We start from the raw sequence: 16,053 nt of genomic DNA, 5'->3' as shown, positions 1-16,053 counted from the left end.
GCCAGGTGCGGCATTCTGCTGGGTGAGGCTCACTTATGACATTTGCAGGGATGCCCTAGCCAAGACCCTGTACACAAGGCTCTTCAACTGGCTTCTGAAGCAGATCAATGTGCGGCTGGCTCCACCAAAGGCGGCAGCCGGTGTGGGCATCATCACTGTCGTGGACGTCTATGGCTTTGAGGTCACCCTTTGGAAGGGGGAGGGGCAGGGCAGGTGGTACCCATCTCATTCCAGCTCCTCCCTGGAGGGCTCTAGCGGGCCCAAGGTTTTGCCTTTTAACCTTCTCCCCCTTGTTAGAAACCTTTAGATTACAGTCCTAAAGCTAGCCACCAAGGTCAATTCCCTTATTAAGTCACGTCCTCCTCCTGAGGCTGATTACCAAGGTCCAGCGATCAAAGTATTTAAGTCCAGCAACCAAAAGCCCCCCTTTTGGCTCACCTAGTAAGCATGCCCAATTAAAACAAACCAACTCAACCTAGCAGGGTTTCTGCTTTAACTTTTATAAACTGCCATTTGCCTGTGGGCCACGACTGTCTCCTCTCTATCCAGGGGTAGTCCTCTGTCCCTCCCTCCACTCCCTTGTTCCTTTCCCTTCTCCCCTGTCCTCTGTCTCAGGTCATTGTCTCTTATTCCTGTCCTTTGACCCTCTGGGGCAAATAAATCTCCTTAGTGCTGAGAACTTGAGTGTCTTGTGCCGACCCTGGCCCTTTCCTGTCTACACCGCGTGCCTGTCTGAACTGTGACTTTGCTTGCTCCTTCTGGGGATACTGAGTGGAATCCTTGCTTGTCCCTGGGTGGGAACGAGGAGGCACCAGGTTGGAAAGGGAACAGGTCCTGCCTCTTGGATCTTTAGAGTCTGGTCGAGGCTGGCAGGGAATCTTGGGGCTCTCGGTTGGTCCACTTACTCCGTCTACATCTTCCTGGGAGGAAGATGGCCTCATCACATCTGCCTTTCCCAGCTGGGGCTGGGAGCACTTCTGGGTTCCCTCTGGGAGGGGCTGGAGCCCACCACAAGCCCCAGTGTCCTCTGCCTCGTCCTGCCCTCCCTTGCTGGCTGTGCAGCTACTTAATCCTTCTGAGGTCAGTGTCCCCAAACAGTAAAGTAGGCGATCTTAGCTCTCTACAGCTAGAGTCCTGCCCTGCTCTGTCTTGTTCTGGAGCCGCTTCTGGAGAGTTCTGTCCTGCATGGCCACCTTAGGCTGGGCCTGTCTACGACCTAACCTCCCACATAGCAAGAAGGGAAGAAGTAGACCCTGTCCAATCTTCCAGAACTGTCACAGCTGTGTGCCCTTTCCTCAAGAGTCACCTCTTTTTGTGGGGAAGGGCCAGCAATAAAGGGGCTTAGAGAAAGGAGGCAAGCCACTCCCAGTTCCTGGATGGTCATTGTTCGCTGGCCTGTGTGTCCTGCCCTCTTTAGAATGTTGTCAGTTGTCACTTCTGCCCTGGATGGGAAGGCTTGTATGCATGTGTGTTCTGCTGTGTGTTTGCAGGTGTGTGCAGCTGTGCTAAGGTAGTGAGTGTCCTGCTTGCCTTGAGCCCTGTGTGCTGAGGTTGCAGAGAGCAGGGGAGGAAGGCAGAAAGTCTTCCTGGAGGTGGCAGCCAGGGGGACCAACCTGTGAGGCTATGGAATTATAGGAAGATGCACCCTCCAGACCCTCTCAGGATGGCTCGCAGCGCTACTGAGGCAGAGGGCAGGAATGTAGAGAGCTGGAGGGACGACTGACAGACAGTGGGGCAGGTCTAAGGTAGCGCATAGGCTGCGCTTGTCCCCATTGGTTGCAGTCTCAGCTCTGGGGCACCACTCCTGCTAGAGCCCTGGACCCCGGAGAGAAGGGAGGGGCAGCCCCACTTGCCCGGCCCCCACCTCCTACGCAGCAGATCCTCCTTCACTTGGCCCAGGCACTGCGGGTGAACGGCTTGGAGCAGCTGTGCAGCAACCTGGCCAGCGAGCGCCTGCAGCTCTTCTCCAGCCAGAAGCTGCTGGCCCAGGAGGAGGTAGGGAGCTGGGCACAGACCTGCAGGTGATGGAGCACACTGCTCAGCACAGAGGCCAAAGAAGTGCATAGGAAATCCCACCCCAAAACCCCTTTCCATAGTGGGTGGGAAGGGTCCATCCTTCTTAACCTCTTACATATGTAAGAGGAGGGGGATCTCGGTGACCTCTCTCTGCCCTCACAAACGTGGGCTTCGAGTTATCAAATACTGGTTGTTTCCAGGAGGAATGCCAGCGGGAGATGCTGAGCTGGGTGCCCATAACCCAGCCTCCGAGGGAGTCCTGCCTGGACCTCCTGGTGGGCCAGCCCCACAGCCTTCTGAGCATACTGGACGCCCAGACATGGCTCTCCCAGGTACCCCAGCTGTCAGTGATGCTTAGTGTCAGTGATAAGGAATGGGGGCTCTAAGCAGCCAGGAAGGAACCAGCAGGGCCTCCTGGGAGACAAGTTATAGGGGCCAGAGAGACCCAGCCTTCCTTCACAACCCAGAGAAGACACATTCAAGAGGGAAAGCCCTGGGCTCCCACCAAGTGTTTTTTAAAAAAAACTTTAAATTTTAAGTGTATGAATATTTTTGTTTGTTTGTTTGTTCTTTCAAGACAGGGTTTCTCTGTGTAGCTCTAACTGTCCTGGAACTCACTCTGTAGACCAGGCTGGCCTTGAACTCAGAGATCTGCCTGCCTCCGCCTCCTAAGTGCTGGGATTAAAGGTGTGCACCACCACACCTGGTGTGTATGAATGTTTTATCTTGTCAGAGAGAGGGGGGGCATATGCATGCCTAGAACCATGGAATCAGAAGAGGGTGTTGGATCCCCTGGAACTGGAGTTAGGACGATTGTGAGATGCTATGTGGGTGGTGTTGGGAGCAGAACCTGGGACCTCTGAAGAGCAGCAAATGCCTGTAGTCATCTCTTTAGCCCTTAGTTTTATTTTTGACACAGGAAGCCATGTATATAATGTAGGTTGAACTTGAATTCCTGATCCTTAGGCTTCCACATTCCAAGTACAGGGATTATAGACATGCACCACCAACAGCCAGTTACAAATGCTTCTTGGGTTAGTAACTACTGGGTTACTCACCACTGACTACCGAGTGTAACTACTCCCTGTTACACATCCACCCCTGTATTTGAACTCCTCGAGTGAGCAGACACACTTAACTGCACTCAGTGACATATCCCTCCTCTAGGCTAGACTGAGCAGCAGATGGGCTGGGCCTGTCTGAGGGCTCCGATTCTATTGGTGGTTCACTGGCATTGAAGGAAGAAGGTTCAGATTTGCATGTAGGGACCACTCTAAGGGCAAAGGTCAGATTTGTTTTACGTGTATGGGGGTTTTTGGTCTGAATCCCATGTGTGTGCCTGGTATCTGAGGAGACCAGAAGAAGGTCTCCGTTTCCCAGGGACTGGAGGTAACAGCATGCCATCATCCATGTGGAAGCTGGGAATTGAACCAGGTTCTCTGGCAGAGCAGCCAGTGCTCTTAGCCACTGAGTAGAGCCATCTTGCCAGCCCTCAGATTCTATGACATAACCTGTAAGGACCTGCTGAGAAGCTGTCGTGGGACCTACCTGGAATGGTTTTGATATCTGCATCAAAGCCCCCAACTGTTTCCTTCCAATTCCCTCAGACTTTCTCAGAAACATCACATCTAGGGCTGGTGGAGGTGGCTCCTGTGCCTGAGGTGACCCTGACTTTCTCAAGTAGTTCTTGATTGTTCCAAATGTGAACTCATCAAAAAAGAGAGCATGTGCTTTTCTTTTCTCTTCTTTTCTTTTTCCTTCTTTTAGTTTTTCAAAACAGGGTTTCTCAGTAGCTATTGGAGCCTGTCTTGGAACTCGCTCTGTAAACCAGGCTGGCCTCGAACTCACATAGATCTGCCTGCCTCTGCCTCCCAAGTGCTGGGATTCAAGGCGTGCACCACCGCTGCCCAGCTCCACTACAGACTTACTGACTTCCTGTCTGAGGAAGAGATTTGGGGAGACCAGTCTCCCTGTGTCTAAGGGGTGTGGTTCTGGGGTCTCCGGGAGGGAGCAAGTTCCAGGTAGGAACAGCAAGTATGTCCAAAGTCTGATGACAGTGTGACTCCTTCCTTACCAGGCCACAGACCACACCTTCCTCCAGAAGTGCCACTATCACCATGGTGATCACCCAAGCTATGCCAAACCTCAGCTGCCCCTGCCCATCTTCACCGTGCGGCACTATGCTGGGACTGTCACCTACCAGGTATCTGTTCTTGGTCACAGATTCCAGGGTGAATCAGTAAGGCCATGTCACCTTAGTGTCTGCCCTTCCCAAGTTGAGTCACCCACCAGGTGACAGTGTCAGGGAGATTCCTACCAAGATGTGACAGCGTGACTCCACCTGAGCTTCAGGTCACACCCAGTTCTGAGCATTAATTATTTTTCATAGGTCCTCAGCAAGGGGTGGGGCCTTGTCAGCCCCTCCCAGTCACGGTGGATATTTTTGTACATTTGTTTTTATTGGATGGGGGAGTTGAATATGCTACAGCACATGGGTGGAGGTCAGAGGGCAACTTTTGGGAGCTGGTTCTCTCCCTCCACAGTGTGAATACCTGGGGTTGAACTTGGGTCCTCGGACTGGCCCAGCTTGTTATATAGTTTGCTCCCTCTCTGTCTCTGTCTCTGTCTTTCTCTCTCTCTGTCTCTCTCTCTCTTGACTTTTTGAGACAGGGTTTCTCTGGGTAGCCTCAGCCATCCTGGAACTTGCTCTGTAGACTAGGCAGGCCTCAAACTCACAGAGATCCACCTGCTTCTGTCTCCCAAATGCTGGGATTAAGGCCTATGTCACAACCGCCCAGCCACAGTTTGATCTCTGAATCACTGAGTCATGTCTCCTGTCCTGATGTGGGATGTCCTTCTGTGTATATATATATTCTGTGTGTATATAATATATATATTATATATATATATGTATGTGTGTATCTTGCTCTTATTGATTAATGAATAAAGCTATTTTGGCCTATGGCAGGGCAGAATATAGCCAGACTGGAAGAGATATGTAGAAAGGGTAGGTGGAGTCAAGGAGATGCCATGTAGCTGCCAAAGGAGAAAGTAGGCCCTAGGTTCATGGTGATACACAGATGAATAGAGATGGGTTAATTCAAGATGTAAGAGCTAGCTAGAAGTATGCCTGAGTCATTGGCCAAGCAGTGTTGTAATTAATACAGTTTCTGTGTGATTATTCAGGTCTGAGTGGCTGGGAAACAAACAGTCTCTGTTTACACTGTCCCTTACCCCTACACACACACCTTCATTTTTTAATTTTTGCTTTATGTATGCGTGTTTTGCCTACATATGTCTGTGTACCATAGATGTGCCTGGTGCCTTCGCAGGTCATAAGAGGGCATCAGATTGTCTTGGACTGGAGTTACAATTGGTTGTGAGCTGCTATGTGGATGTGGGCGTTGAACCTCAGTACTTTGGAGGAGCAGCCAGTGCTCTCAATCACTGAGCCATCTCTCCAGCCCCGCTATTCTGAGTTTTATGTGGGGAAGAAATACATGAGCGTAAGCAAGAGAATACTGAGGAGGCAGGGGATGAAGGGGTAGGAAAACTGTCCTGTGGCATGTGACCCAGAAGAGGACAGCTTTGCTAAGCATGGACCCATGTTTCCTGGGATGAACCAGAAAGGCCAGACGCCCAGACTATGCGAAGCTGAGAAGGCCTGCCTCTTTTTTTTTTTTTTTTTTTTTTTGGTTTTTCGAGACAGGGTTTCTCTGTAGCTTTGAAGCCTATCCTGGAACTAGCTCTTGTAGACCAGGCTGGTCTCGAACTCACAGAGATCCGCCTGCCTCTGCCTCCCGAGTGCTGGGATTAAAGGCGTGCGCCACCACCGCCCAGCTAAGGCCTGCCTCTTTCTGAGGCGTGGTGCACAAGCAGCCTCCTGCAAGGCGGCCCACCTGCCTCCTCTCCTCCTGAAGGCCCTCCCACCTGCCTCCTCTCTTGCAGGTGCACAAGTTCATAAACAGAAACAGGGACCACCTGGACTCTGCCATGGTGGAGATGCTTGGACAGAGCCAGCTGAAGGTGACCTGGCGTTCCTTTCAGGGGCCCACATAGCTTACCCCACCCCCATCAAGCCTTGAGGGGCTATTCCTCGTTCCCGTGGCACCCTGGATGGAGGAATGAGCATGCGGGGTCGAGTGTTGAGGGTGCCTGTCCTGGCTCCCCAGGGGCTGTGTGGTGTGTGGACAGGCCCAGGATGGAGACAGCTGAGACTCATTTCACCCCACAGCTTGTGGGCAGCCTGTTCCAGGAAGCAGAACCAGAGAGAGAGAGAGAGCAGAGCAAACCCACCCTGGCCTCTCGATTCCAGCAGTCCCTGGGGGACCTGCTAGCCCGGCTCGGCAGGTGAGAGCTGCACCCTTCCACTGGACCCTGGGGAGGTGGTGGCCGGTGGTCTGGTCTGTGACCACCCCCTTCCGCTCTTCAGGAGCCGTGTCTTGTATGTCATCCATTGTCTCAGTCCCACCCCTGGAAAGGTGAGCTCCCTTCCCCAGCCTCACCCGGGGCCTGCTCTTCTCTGTCCTCCCTCCCTCTGAGACCCTGTCAGCCCTAATGCCCGGACTCCAGCTCTCCTTGGCTGTGTCCCTGGCTTCTAGCTCCCAGGCCTCTTTGATGTGGGACATGTGGCAGAGCAGCTGCGCCAGACTGGCATCCTGGAGATCATAGGCACCCGAAGTGCCCACTTCCCTGTGCGAGTGCCCTTCCGGCTCTTTCTGGCCAGGTAAGATTCTGTAGTGAGGAAGCTGAGGGCCCGGGGCCAATGCCTGACAGCAGACAATCCCGGGTATGTAGTCCTGGTAGAGAAGGTATCACGGGCCTGACTTCCAACATGCTATGATTCCTTACACACATACACATGCATGTGCACACACATGCACACACGTGTGTGCGTGCTCTTTTCAGTATACACTGTACCTCCTCCGTGCTAATACCCTGCTGGAGATGACTGGGGTCCTGCCTGCCCTGGGACCCTGCTGTGTAGCAAGTGTCATGAAGTCATGGCGGAGTCAGTGAGATAAGGAAAGACAGTCAACAGAGCTTTTCAGATGGCGAAGGGATGGCAGGTGCAGTGGCAGCCATGGGGAGCCGAGAGGTCATGCAGTGCAGAGAGGGTGGGACAGCCTTTGATGGAGAGCTCAGAGGTGTCTAGGAAAGCGGGTGGCTCTTTGTGGTGTCCTCTGTTTGGCCTTGGCCTGGACCCGCTCCTCCTCCACCTCTGAGGCTCCACCTCAGGGCTCTAACCACCATCTTTGCCTGAAACTGTCTTAGCATAGGGACAGTCTGGCCGAGGTGTGGAGCCTGAAGCAGGAAGTAGATGAGTGGTGTGTGCCTGGGTCCCTGAGCTAGAGGCTGAGCTGAGAGAAGGTGACAGGTGAGAAACTTCCGTCTTTGCCCTGGGACACTTGCCAAACCAGTGATTGTCACCTGTTCCAGGAAGTTCTGATGGACATTGTCTTCCGAATATTGGCCAGGTCTACTGATGAGCTGCTGTACCCACTACCCTGCCCTCTGCAGTCAGGCTTTGAGCCCACTGGGGCACCGTGGCAGGTACCCCGGAGAGACAGAAGCCACAGGGTCACATCCTGTTGCTCCTCTAGCCCTGTCTGGCCTCATGGCACCATCTCTTCTGTTTGACAACTTGCTCATTCCCCGGAGCAGAGGTCTGTCCTCCCAGTTCTTTGCCGGGAGTCAGCACATTGCCTGGCTATAATGGAGTATATGTGAGTGTGTGTGTGTGTGTTATATGTATGTGTATCATGTGCCTGCAGCTATGTGCACAGGCCAGGTTGGATCCCCTGGAACTGAAATTATAGGCAACTGTAAACTGACTGTCATGTGTGCTTGAAACCGAGCCTGAGTCCTCTATAGGGGCAGTAAGTGCTCCTGACCATGATCCATCTGGCTCTGAAAGAGAATCTTTTTTTTTTTCTTCTTGAAACAGGGTTGCTCTGTGTAGCCCTAGCTGTCCTGGAACTCACTCTGTAGACCAGGCTGGCCTCAAACTCACAGAGATTCCCCCTGCCTCCGCTTCCCGAGTGCTGGGATTAAAGGTATGCACCACCACCACAGGAAGAGAGTCTTAATGAGATACTGTTCAGGTGACACCTGTCTGTAGGGATGTCTTTGTGGAAGACTGTCCTAATTGTTAATCAATGTAGGAAGATTTAGCCTGTGGTAGGCGGCACCATTCCCTTGTAAACAGAGATAGCTTGTTCGAATAATCACACAGAAACTATATTAATTACAACACTTTTTGATCAATGACTCAGGCATATTCTTTGCTAGCTCTTACATTTTTATTTATTTATTTATTTATTTATTTATTTATTTATTTATTTATTTATTTTGAGACAGGGTTTCTCAGTAGCTTTGGAGCCTGTCCTGGAACACGCTCTATAGACCAGACAGGCCTCGAACTCACCAAGTTCTGCTTGCCTCTGCCTCCTTAGTGTAGCTCTTATATCTTAAATTAACCCATTTCTATCAATCTGTGCATCACCACAAAGCTGTAGCCTATCAGTAGGTTCTGGTGTCTGCAGCTGCATGGCTTCTCCCTGACTCTGCCTACACTCTCTACATATCTCTTCCAGCCTGGCTATATTCTTCCTTGCCATAGGCCAAAACAGCTTTATCCATTAACCAATAAAAGCAACACATATACAGAAGAACATCCCACATCACTCCCTAGACAGGGAGTCCTGATTGTATATGAGAGGTGAATACTACCTGAGTCCAAGTGTTCCTGGCTCTCTACTCTTGACTGTGGTTTGGTGTGATTAGATGCTTCGAGTTCCTGACTTGATTCCCTGCACCAGCGAGCTGTGCCTTGGAACTGTAAGCCAAATAAGCCCCCTGTCTCAGCAGCTGCCTCCTCTCAGGATGTCCCCTCACCACAACAGAAACTAGGACATGGGGTTTCCCAAGCTGTTGATTGACCCAGGAACTGAATAATTATCAAGGGGTTCAGCTGTCAGCCAAGTGTCTAAAATGGCCTTTGCTCTCTCCACCTCATGTCTATGCCCTTGGGACAGGTTCCGGACCCTGGGATCAGGGAGCCAGGAAACTCTCTCTGACCAGGAGAGGTGTGGAACCATCCTCAGCCATGTGCTGGGGGCGGAGTCTCCAGTCTATCATCTCGGAGCCACCCAGGTGAGTGTAGGTGCCAGGGAGTAGGAAAGACCCCTGCTGGATTAAACACCAACAGCGGTCCTTCTCAGTGATGGGCAGATAGGGTGGGGCTGGCTGGCACCCTAGATAGATTGCGTGACCAGATGTGGAGAGGCTGAGGCCAGAGGAGAAGAGCAGACGTGTGCCTGTCTGTTTCTCCATTCCCCAACCCCACGCAGCACGCCTCTGCCCACAGGTCCTACTGCAGGAGCAGGGCTGGCACCAGCTAGAACAGCTATGGGCTGAGCGGCGCTCACAGGCCCTGCTCACTCTGCACCGAGGACTCCGAGCCTGTATCACCCGCCAGCGCCTCCGCCTCCTGCCCCGAATGCAGGCTCGCGTGCGTGGACTCCAGGCCAGGTGAGGTAACCCTGGAGCCAAGGACCAAAGTGGAGCTTGAGGCTGTGGGACTCCTCAGGTGCTGCTGCGAGGCCAGCTCTCAGCAGGTCGGGAACTGAAGAGGAGCTCAGACCACACAGTTCACCGTTTTCTCTGAGGGAGCGAAATTTAATTCCCTGCGGTGGGCAAAGGGGAAAACACACACTTTCGAGATGTCAGGGTGTCTCTTCTGTATCTTTTCCCTTGCCTCTTTCCTGATGTTTTCCTTCTATATCTTTTTTGATTTTTTTCCTTATGGTTTATAAACCCATTTATAAATTGTATATACCACAAAATCTTTCAAGCAGCATAAAAATGGCCTATTTTCCAAGTGAATGAATACCAGTGAAAAACCACATGTTCCCCAATGAGTAAACATTTTATGTTTTAGGGGAGAAAAGCAGAGATTCCCAAGGACCCACAAACATTCCTGTCTATGCAATGTGTTACAGATTACACAGTGTAAGTTAGCAAGGTATTTTTCTCAGGCACTTCTTTTATTGGCAGACTGCATTTTGCCAGTTACAAAGAAAAGATCAATCATTATTTATCTCAAAAAGTAATCATATAAAAAAAATTAAAAGATCACAAATCTAAACGTTTATATGTATCTATAAAACAATCATTTCTAGGGCTGGAGAGATGGCTCAGTGGTTAAGAGCATTGCCTGCTCTTCCAAAGGTCCTGAGTTCAATTCCCAGCAACCACATGGTGGCTCACAACCATCTGTAATGGGGTCTGGTGCCCTCTTCTGGCTTGCAGACATACACACAGACAGAATACTGTATACATAATAAATTTAAAAAAAAGTGTCAGGTCTATCCTAGGAATGGAATTGCTGGCTCATACTGTGTTTCTGGTTGTGTTTTTTTGAGACAGTTGCACTATGTAGCTTCTCCTGGCCTGGAGCTCACTATCTAGACCAGGCCGGCCTCAAACTCTCAGTTCCTCCTTCCTCTGCCTCCTGAGTGCTGGGACCGAAGGTGTGCGCCACCAAGCCTGCTTCATGCTGTCTTTGACTTGATTTCTCTAGTGACTAGTGATGCTGAGCATATTCTCGTGTGCTTCCCACTAATTTGTGGAAATGTCTGTTCTACTCCACTGCCTAATTTTTTTTGTTTCATTGGCATTTTGGAAGAATGTATTTCATTTTACGTGTTTGCTCATCATGTGACTGCAGTGTTCTCGGAGGCCAGAAGAGGGCGTCAGACCCCTGGAGCTGCAGTTACAGAATATTGTGAGCCACCGAGGTCCTCTGCAAGAGCAGCAAGTATTCTCTAGGCTCTTGTGTAGAAGGAACGGCCGGCTGTGTCCCACCACCCGGCTAGCTTTACCCAAAATAATTACACACAAACTGTATTCATTTAAAACACTGCCTGGCCCATAGTTTCAGCCTCTTATTGGCTAATTCTCACATCTTGCTTTAACCCATATTTAGTAATCTGTGTAGCACCACAAGGTGGTGGCTTACCAGGAGAGATCTTAACCTGCATCCATCTCGGAGAGGAGAAGCATGGCGACTGCATATGGCGACTGCCTGAAGTGTCTCCCCTCTCTTTCCCACAATTCTGTTCTGTCTACTCTGCCTCCCTAATTTTCTGTTCTCTTAAAGGGCCAAGGCAGTTTCTTTATTAATTAAACAATGAAAGTAACATAGACAGATAACTCTCCTCCATCACTCTTGTTTGGTTGGTTTTGAGACAGGATCTTACTGTGTAGCTCAGGTTGGCCACAGGCTCACAGCTATCCTCCTGTCTCAGCATCCTGAGCACTGGAATTATGGAATCCACCACCATCCAGCTCTCTTACTAGCTATTATTTGGTGTGTATAAGTGTTGCCTGTGTATGTATATATGCATCATGTGTGTGCCTGGTGCCCTCAGAGTTATGGGTAGTCGTGAACCATCATGTGGGTGCTGGGAACTGAACTCCAGTCCTCTGTAAAAACAGCAGGTGCGTTTAACACTTGAGCCACCTTTCCCCTGTTTCTGTTGGTAAGCTGCAAGGGTTCTCCATGTTTTCTGCATATTGGGTGACCACTAAGTATGTGATTTGGTGACTTTTTATCCTGTCCTTTGTCTTTTGGCCTTCTTGGCACTGTCCTCTGATGCATGAAAATGGTGGCTTGATTGCTGGATTGGTTGATCTGTGGATTGAGTTTTGTGCTGGGGATCAAACCCAGCAACTCGAAGATGCTCCAAAAGTCCCCTGCAAGTGAGCTGTGCTTCACTTCCAATCCTGTAGATGTGAGTGTGTGTGTGTGTGTGTGTGTGTGTGTGTGTGTGGACTATATGTGTGTATGTTCACGCATGTGTACATATGTGCAAGTGGAAACGTGCCCACTGGTGTGGGTATCGCATGTGCACACGCATGTGGAGGTCAGAGATTGATGATGACTCTCTTCCCCAATCATTTGTTCTCACACATTTTTGGGGGAAATGGGGACTTGAGGCAGGTTTTCTCTATATAGCTTTGTCTGTCCTGGAATTTGCTAAGTAGACCAGGATGGTTTTGAATTTACAGAAATCTGCCTGCCTCTGCCTCCTGACTGCTGGGATTAAAGGCGTGCGTTACCACCGCCCAGCTCAACCTTCTTGTTTGTTTGTTTGAGACAGGGTCTCACTATGTAGCCCTGGCTGTCTATAAACTCACTTTTAGACCACATTAGCCTTGAACTCATGGAGATCTATCTGATCTGCCTCCAGAGTGCTAGGATTAAAGGCTGGCATTCTCTCTGTCTCTTTCACCCCTCCCCCCTCTTTTATACAACTAAAGTCTTCTCCTCGGCCCCTCCACTTATTTTCATTTGTTATTGCATGTGTATGAGTGCTTTGCTTGCCTGTCTGTCTGTGCACCACATGTGTGCCTGGGGCCCCTGGAGGTGAGAAAAAGGAATATGCAAAGAGAATATCTTGGAGAATTTTCCAGCCAGAAGACCAGGCGCCTCAAAGAAGGGGTTCTAAGCAGAACAAATATTTAAAAATGAATCTAGGGGGCTGGAGAGATGGCTCAGCGGTTAAGAGCATTGCCTGCTCTTCCAAAGGTCCTGAGTTCAATTCCCAGCAACCACATGGTGGCTCACAACCATCTGTAATGAGATCTGGTGCCCTCTTCTGGCCTTCAGGCATACACACAGACACAATATTGTATACATAATAAATAAATATTTAAAAAATTCTTCTCCTTCCTTCCTTCCTTCCTTTTCCTTCCTTTCTTCCTTCCTTTCTTCCTTTCTTTAGAAAAATGAATCTAGGGGGCTGGAGAGATGGCTCAGTGGTTAGAGCACTTGTGGTTTTTACAGAGGACCCAAGTCCAGTTTCCAGCATCTATGTCAGATGACCCACAACTGCCTATAACTCCAGGGCATCTAATGCCCTCTTCTGGCCACCTATGACCCCTGCATTCACATGCTCATACCTACACAGAGATATACACATATGCATAATTAAAAACAAAAGTCCTAAAAGCGGGAAGTGGTGGCACATGCCTATAATCACAGTGGCCAAGGGACAGAGGAAGGTAGATCTAAGTTCTGTTCTTTTCTGTTGGTTCTGTTAAACCTCAGAAGCATCCACTGAGCCGGAGTCCATTTTACATGAATGTCTAGGCTCACAGGGCTGGGGTACCACAGAAGAAGCAGTGAGTTTTGAGCCCTCACCCTCCTTACTTCCACGGCCCCCAGGAAGCGATACCTCCGGCGGAAGTCAGCTCTGGGACAGCTGAACGCTATCCTCCTTGTAGCTCGGCCCCTTCTCCAGAGACGACAGAGACTCCAGGTAAGAGGAATGGGGCGGGGGGTGGGGCTTCTGGATTGAGGAAAAACTCAGGATAGAAGGTAGGTGACCTTGACTGCCCGAGAGAGGAATCCTGACAACCTAAACGTGCCAGGACTAAAACACCAGAACACGCTGCTTGCTGACTGCCTCCATTTCCTGTTCTGGCTGGAGCAAGCCGGGGCCCTGGGGGCTCTTGACACCCCCGTACCTGCAGGCCTGGCTCCCCCTTTCCACCTAGGTCTCCCCTGTTCCCTTCAGGCTCCTGTGGGCCCCTTTCTAGTCTCACTTTTGCCTGATGACTCCAATTTGAGAGCCATAAAGCAGCTCAAAGGTCAATGCCCACATACTGCCCTGTCCCAGGCTCCTCCCTGGCTGGACTTTGTCCCCTGGGACCATTTATTCCCTTCTTCCTTACCTCTTCCTGGTACCCTACCAGACAGACAGTGGTGTCCACAGCTCGGAGACGGTGAGAGCTGGGAGAGAGGGGTAGAGGAGGGTGAAGCCAGGCAACTGCACCTCTGTGGGTCGATGACATTGGCATTCCTTTGCTACCATCAGGGTCTCCTGGGGACAGGAGGGACCCTGAGCTGCTGGGTCCTGTAGGGGCTGCTGGGGGAGAGAGGGCATCAACTCTCACTGGATCTCTCCCGCAGCTTGAGCATTCCCGTGGCCCGCAGAGCTGGGAGGCCTGGGGGAAACAGTTGAGGATGGTGAGTGAGTCTGGAGGTACAGGGCCTGCGTGGAGTGTGAACCCCCGAGGCTGGCATAGCATGGGGGGGTACAGACTGTCATCAGGGGTCCGGGCCTGTTCCTCATGTGCCACCTGAGCGGAAGACTGGGGTTCTCTTGATTTTCCTCAGGGACCCTTGGAGGATCTGATCACTTGTTTTCAGGTTATGCCCTTGATCTTCAAGGGGAGACCTGGAGAGGGGGGTGTGCCCAGTCCTGCTCAATGATCATTTGGGTCTCTCCACCAGGACCTGGGGCGCTTGGAGATCCCAGCTCAGCTGGCTGCTCTGCTGCGGACAGCGGAAGGTGCGTCATCTTAATGTCCTATTTGAGTCCCTTACTGGGGGCATCTCTGGTCCTTTTTTCCTGAGCCACCCATGGTCACTCTGTCCACGGTGGTTGGCAGCTTCTCAGGGAAAGTGGGGATCCGAGTGTCCTAGGCTGCCTCTTGTGTTCCTTCTCAGGCCACCAGGCCACCCTGGCTGGGAGTATCACAGAGTCCCTGCCACCTGAGGTTCCTGTCCGGCCCAGCCTGACCCTCCCTCCAGACATTGACCAGTTTCCCTTCTCCAGTTTCGTGTCCTCCAGTTTCCAGGTGAGTCCTTCCTGTACCCCAAAAGCTCCAATGTAAGACCTGTGAGGCAGGAGCAGGCCTCCACCTTCTCCCTGCCCTCCCCTGTGGTCATCGGAGCTGCCTGGAGAACAAAACGGCTTTTACGCGGTTGTTACAGGGAAGCCTTGGCCATAGACTTATTTCAGCCACACCTTTCCTGTACCTGCGGCTTTGTCTAACACTGAAGCTCTGTCCTAAATGAAGGTTTAACGAGGGAAACTTCCCAGGCCGGAGGCTTAAATACAAAAGCAGGATTCATGACTCCACACACAAGAAGACCTCAGTATTAGTTTAATTATGATTACGTATCCCTGTTGTCTGGAGCTCACTGCGTACATCAGGCTGACCCTGAGCTTACAATGTAGATCAGGCTGGCCCCAAAGTCAGAGATCTACCTACCTCTGCCTTAAGAGTCCTGGGAGCCGGGCGGTGGTGGCGCACGCCTTTAATCCCAGCACTCGGGAGACAGAGGCAGGCGGATCTCTGTGAGTTCGAGACCAGCCTGGTCTACAAGAGCTAGTTCCAGGACAGGCTCCAAAGCTACAGAGAAACCCTGTCTCGAAAAACAAAACAAAACAAAACAAAACAAAAAAAAGAGTCCTGGGATTAAAGGTGTGTGTCACCATGCCCAGCCATATTTTAATAAAACATTTAAAGACAGGGCCTTTGGTAGCCCTGGCTTGCCCGGAACTCTGCACAGAGATCAGCCTCCCTTTTCCTCCCAAGTTTTAGGACTAAAGGCAGGGGCACCAGCAGTTTGTTGTCAAGTTTTTAATTAAAGAACAACCAAAGGGCTAGAAGATTCCTAGTGAAAGAATGCTTCATGAGGGCCTGAGTTAAAATCCCCAGTACCCGTGTAAAAAGCTAGGCATGACCGTACATACCTGTAATCCCTGTACTCGGGGGCAGATGCAGGTGGATTCCTGGAACTTGCTGGCAGCCAGTCTATGTAAAACAAGCTCCTCAGCTCAGTGACAGGCCCATCTCAAGGCAAATAAGGAAGACGCCTGACATCCTCCTCTGGCACACGCCTGCTCACACATGTCCAAGTAACACGCACACTCGTATCCACGCACATGTGCATCTGTCCCCTTCCTGGGGTACATGCTCCTGGGGGGCTCCTCAAGGAGTAGCCCCTCTGGCCAACTCAAACCCTATGTCACTCTCCTTCCCTCCAGAAGCCGTATCTGCCTAGACCAGGGCAGCTACTGGATGAGCCCCTGACCCGAATGAATGGCGAGAACCCTCAGCAGGCTCTGGAGATCAACAGGGTGGTGAGTGATACCTTGAAGGTGGTCAGTATGGCTGCTCTAAGGACTGGGAAGGTGCAGGGGAGCCCTGGGCTTCCTGCTCCTACCCTTGCTTTGT

General features: G+C 51.1%; 1 protein-coding gene across 1 annotated transcript in view; it reads left to right on the top strand.

The window, feature by feature from the left end:
• Nucleotides 1-16,053, top strand: part of Myo15b (myosin XVB) — a 34,537-nt gene that overhangs the window by 6,731 nt on the left and 11,753 nt on the right. The window contains 15 exon segments of the mRNA XM_038327524.1: nucleotides 49-181; nucleotides 1,900-1,995; nucleotides 2,217-2,348; nucleotides 4,094-4,219; nucleotides 5,965-6,042; nucleotides 6,251-6,366; nucleotides 6,449-6,497; nucleotides 6,618-6,742; nucleotides 9,054-9,171; nucleotides 9,386-9,549; nucleotides 13,250-13,343; nucleotides 13,997-14,053; nucleotides 14,321-14,378; nucleotides 14,537-14,667; nucleotides 15,864-15,959. Of these exon segments, the coding sequence (XP_038183452.1) occupies nucleotides 49-181; nucleotides 1,900-1,995; nucleotides 2,217-2,348; nucleotides 4,094-4,219; nucleotides 5,965-6,042; nucleotides 6,251-6,366; nucleotides 6,449-6,497; nucleotides 6,618-6,742; nucleotides 9,054-9,171; nucleotides 9,386-9,549; nucleotides 13,250-13,343; nucleotides 13,997-14,053; nucleotides 14,321-14,378; nucleotides 14,537-14,667; nucleotides 15,864-15,959 (1,573 nt within the window).

Source organism: Arvicola amphibius, chromosome 4, assembly GCF_903992535.2.
Source record: "Arvicola amphibius chromosome 4, mArvAmp1.2, whole genome shotgun sequence".
Lineage (NCBI taxonomy): Eukaryota > Metazoa > Chordata > Mammalia > Rodentia > Cricetidae > Arvicola > Arvicola amphibius.
This window is presented reverse-complemented; position numbering and strand designations above follow the sequence as displayed.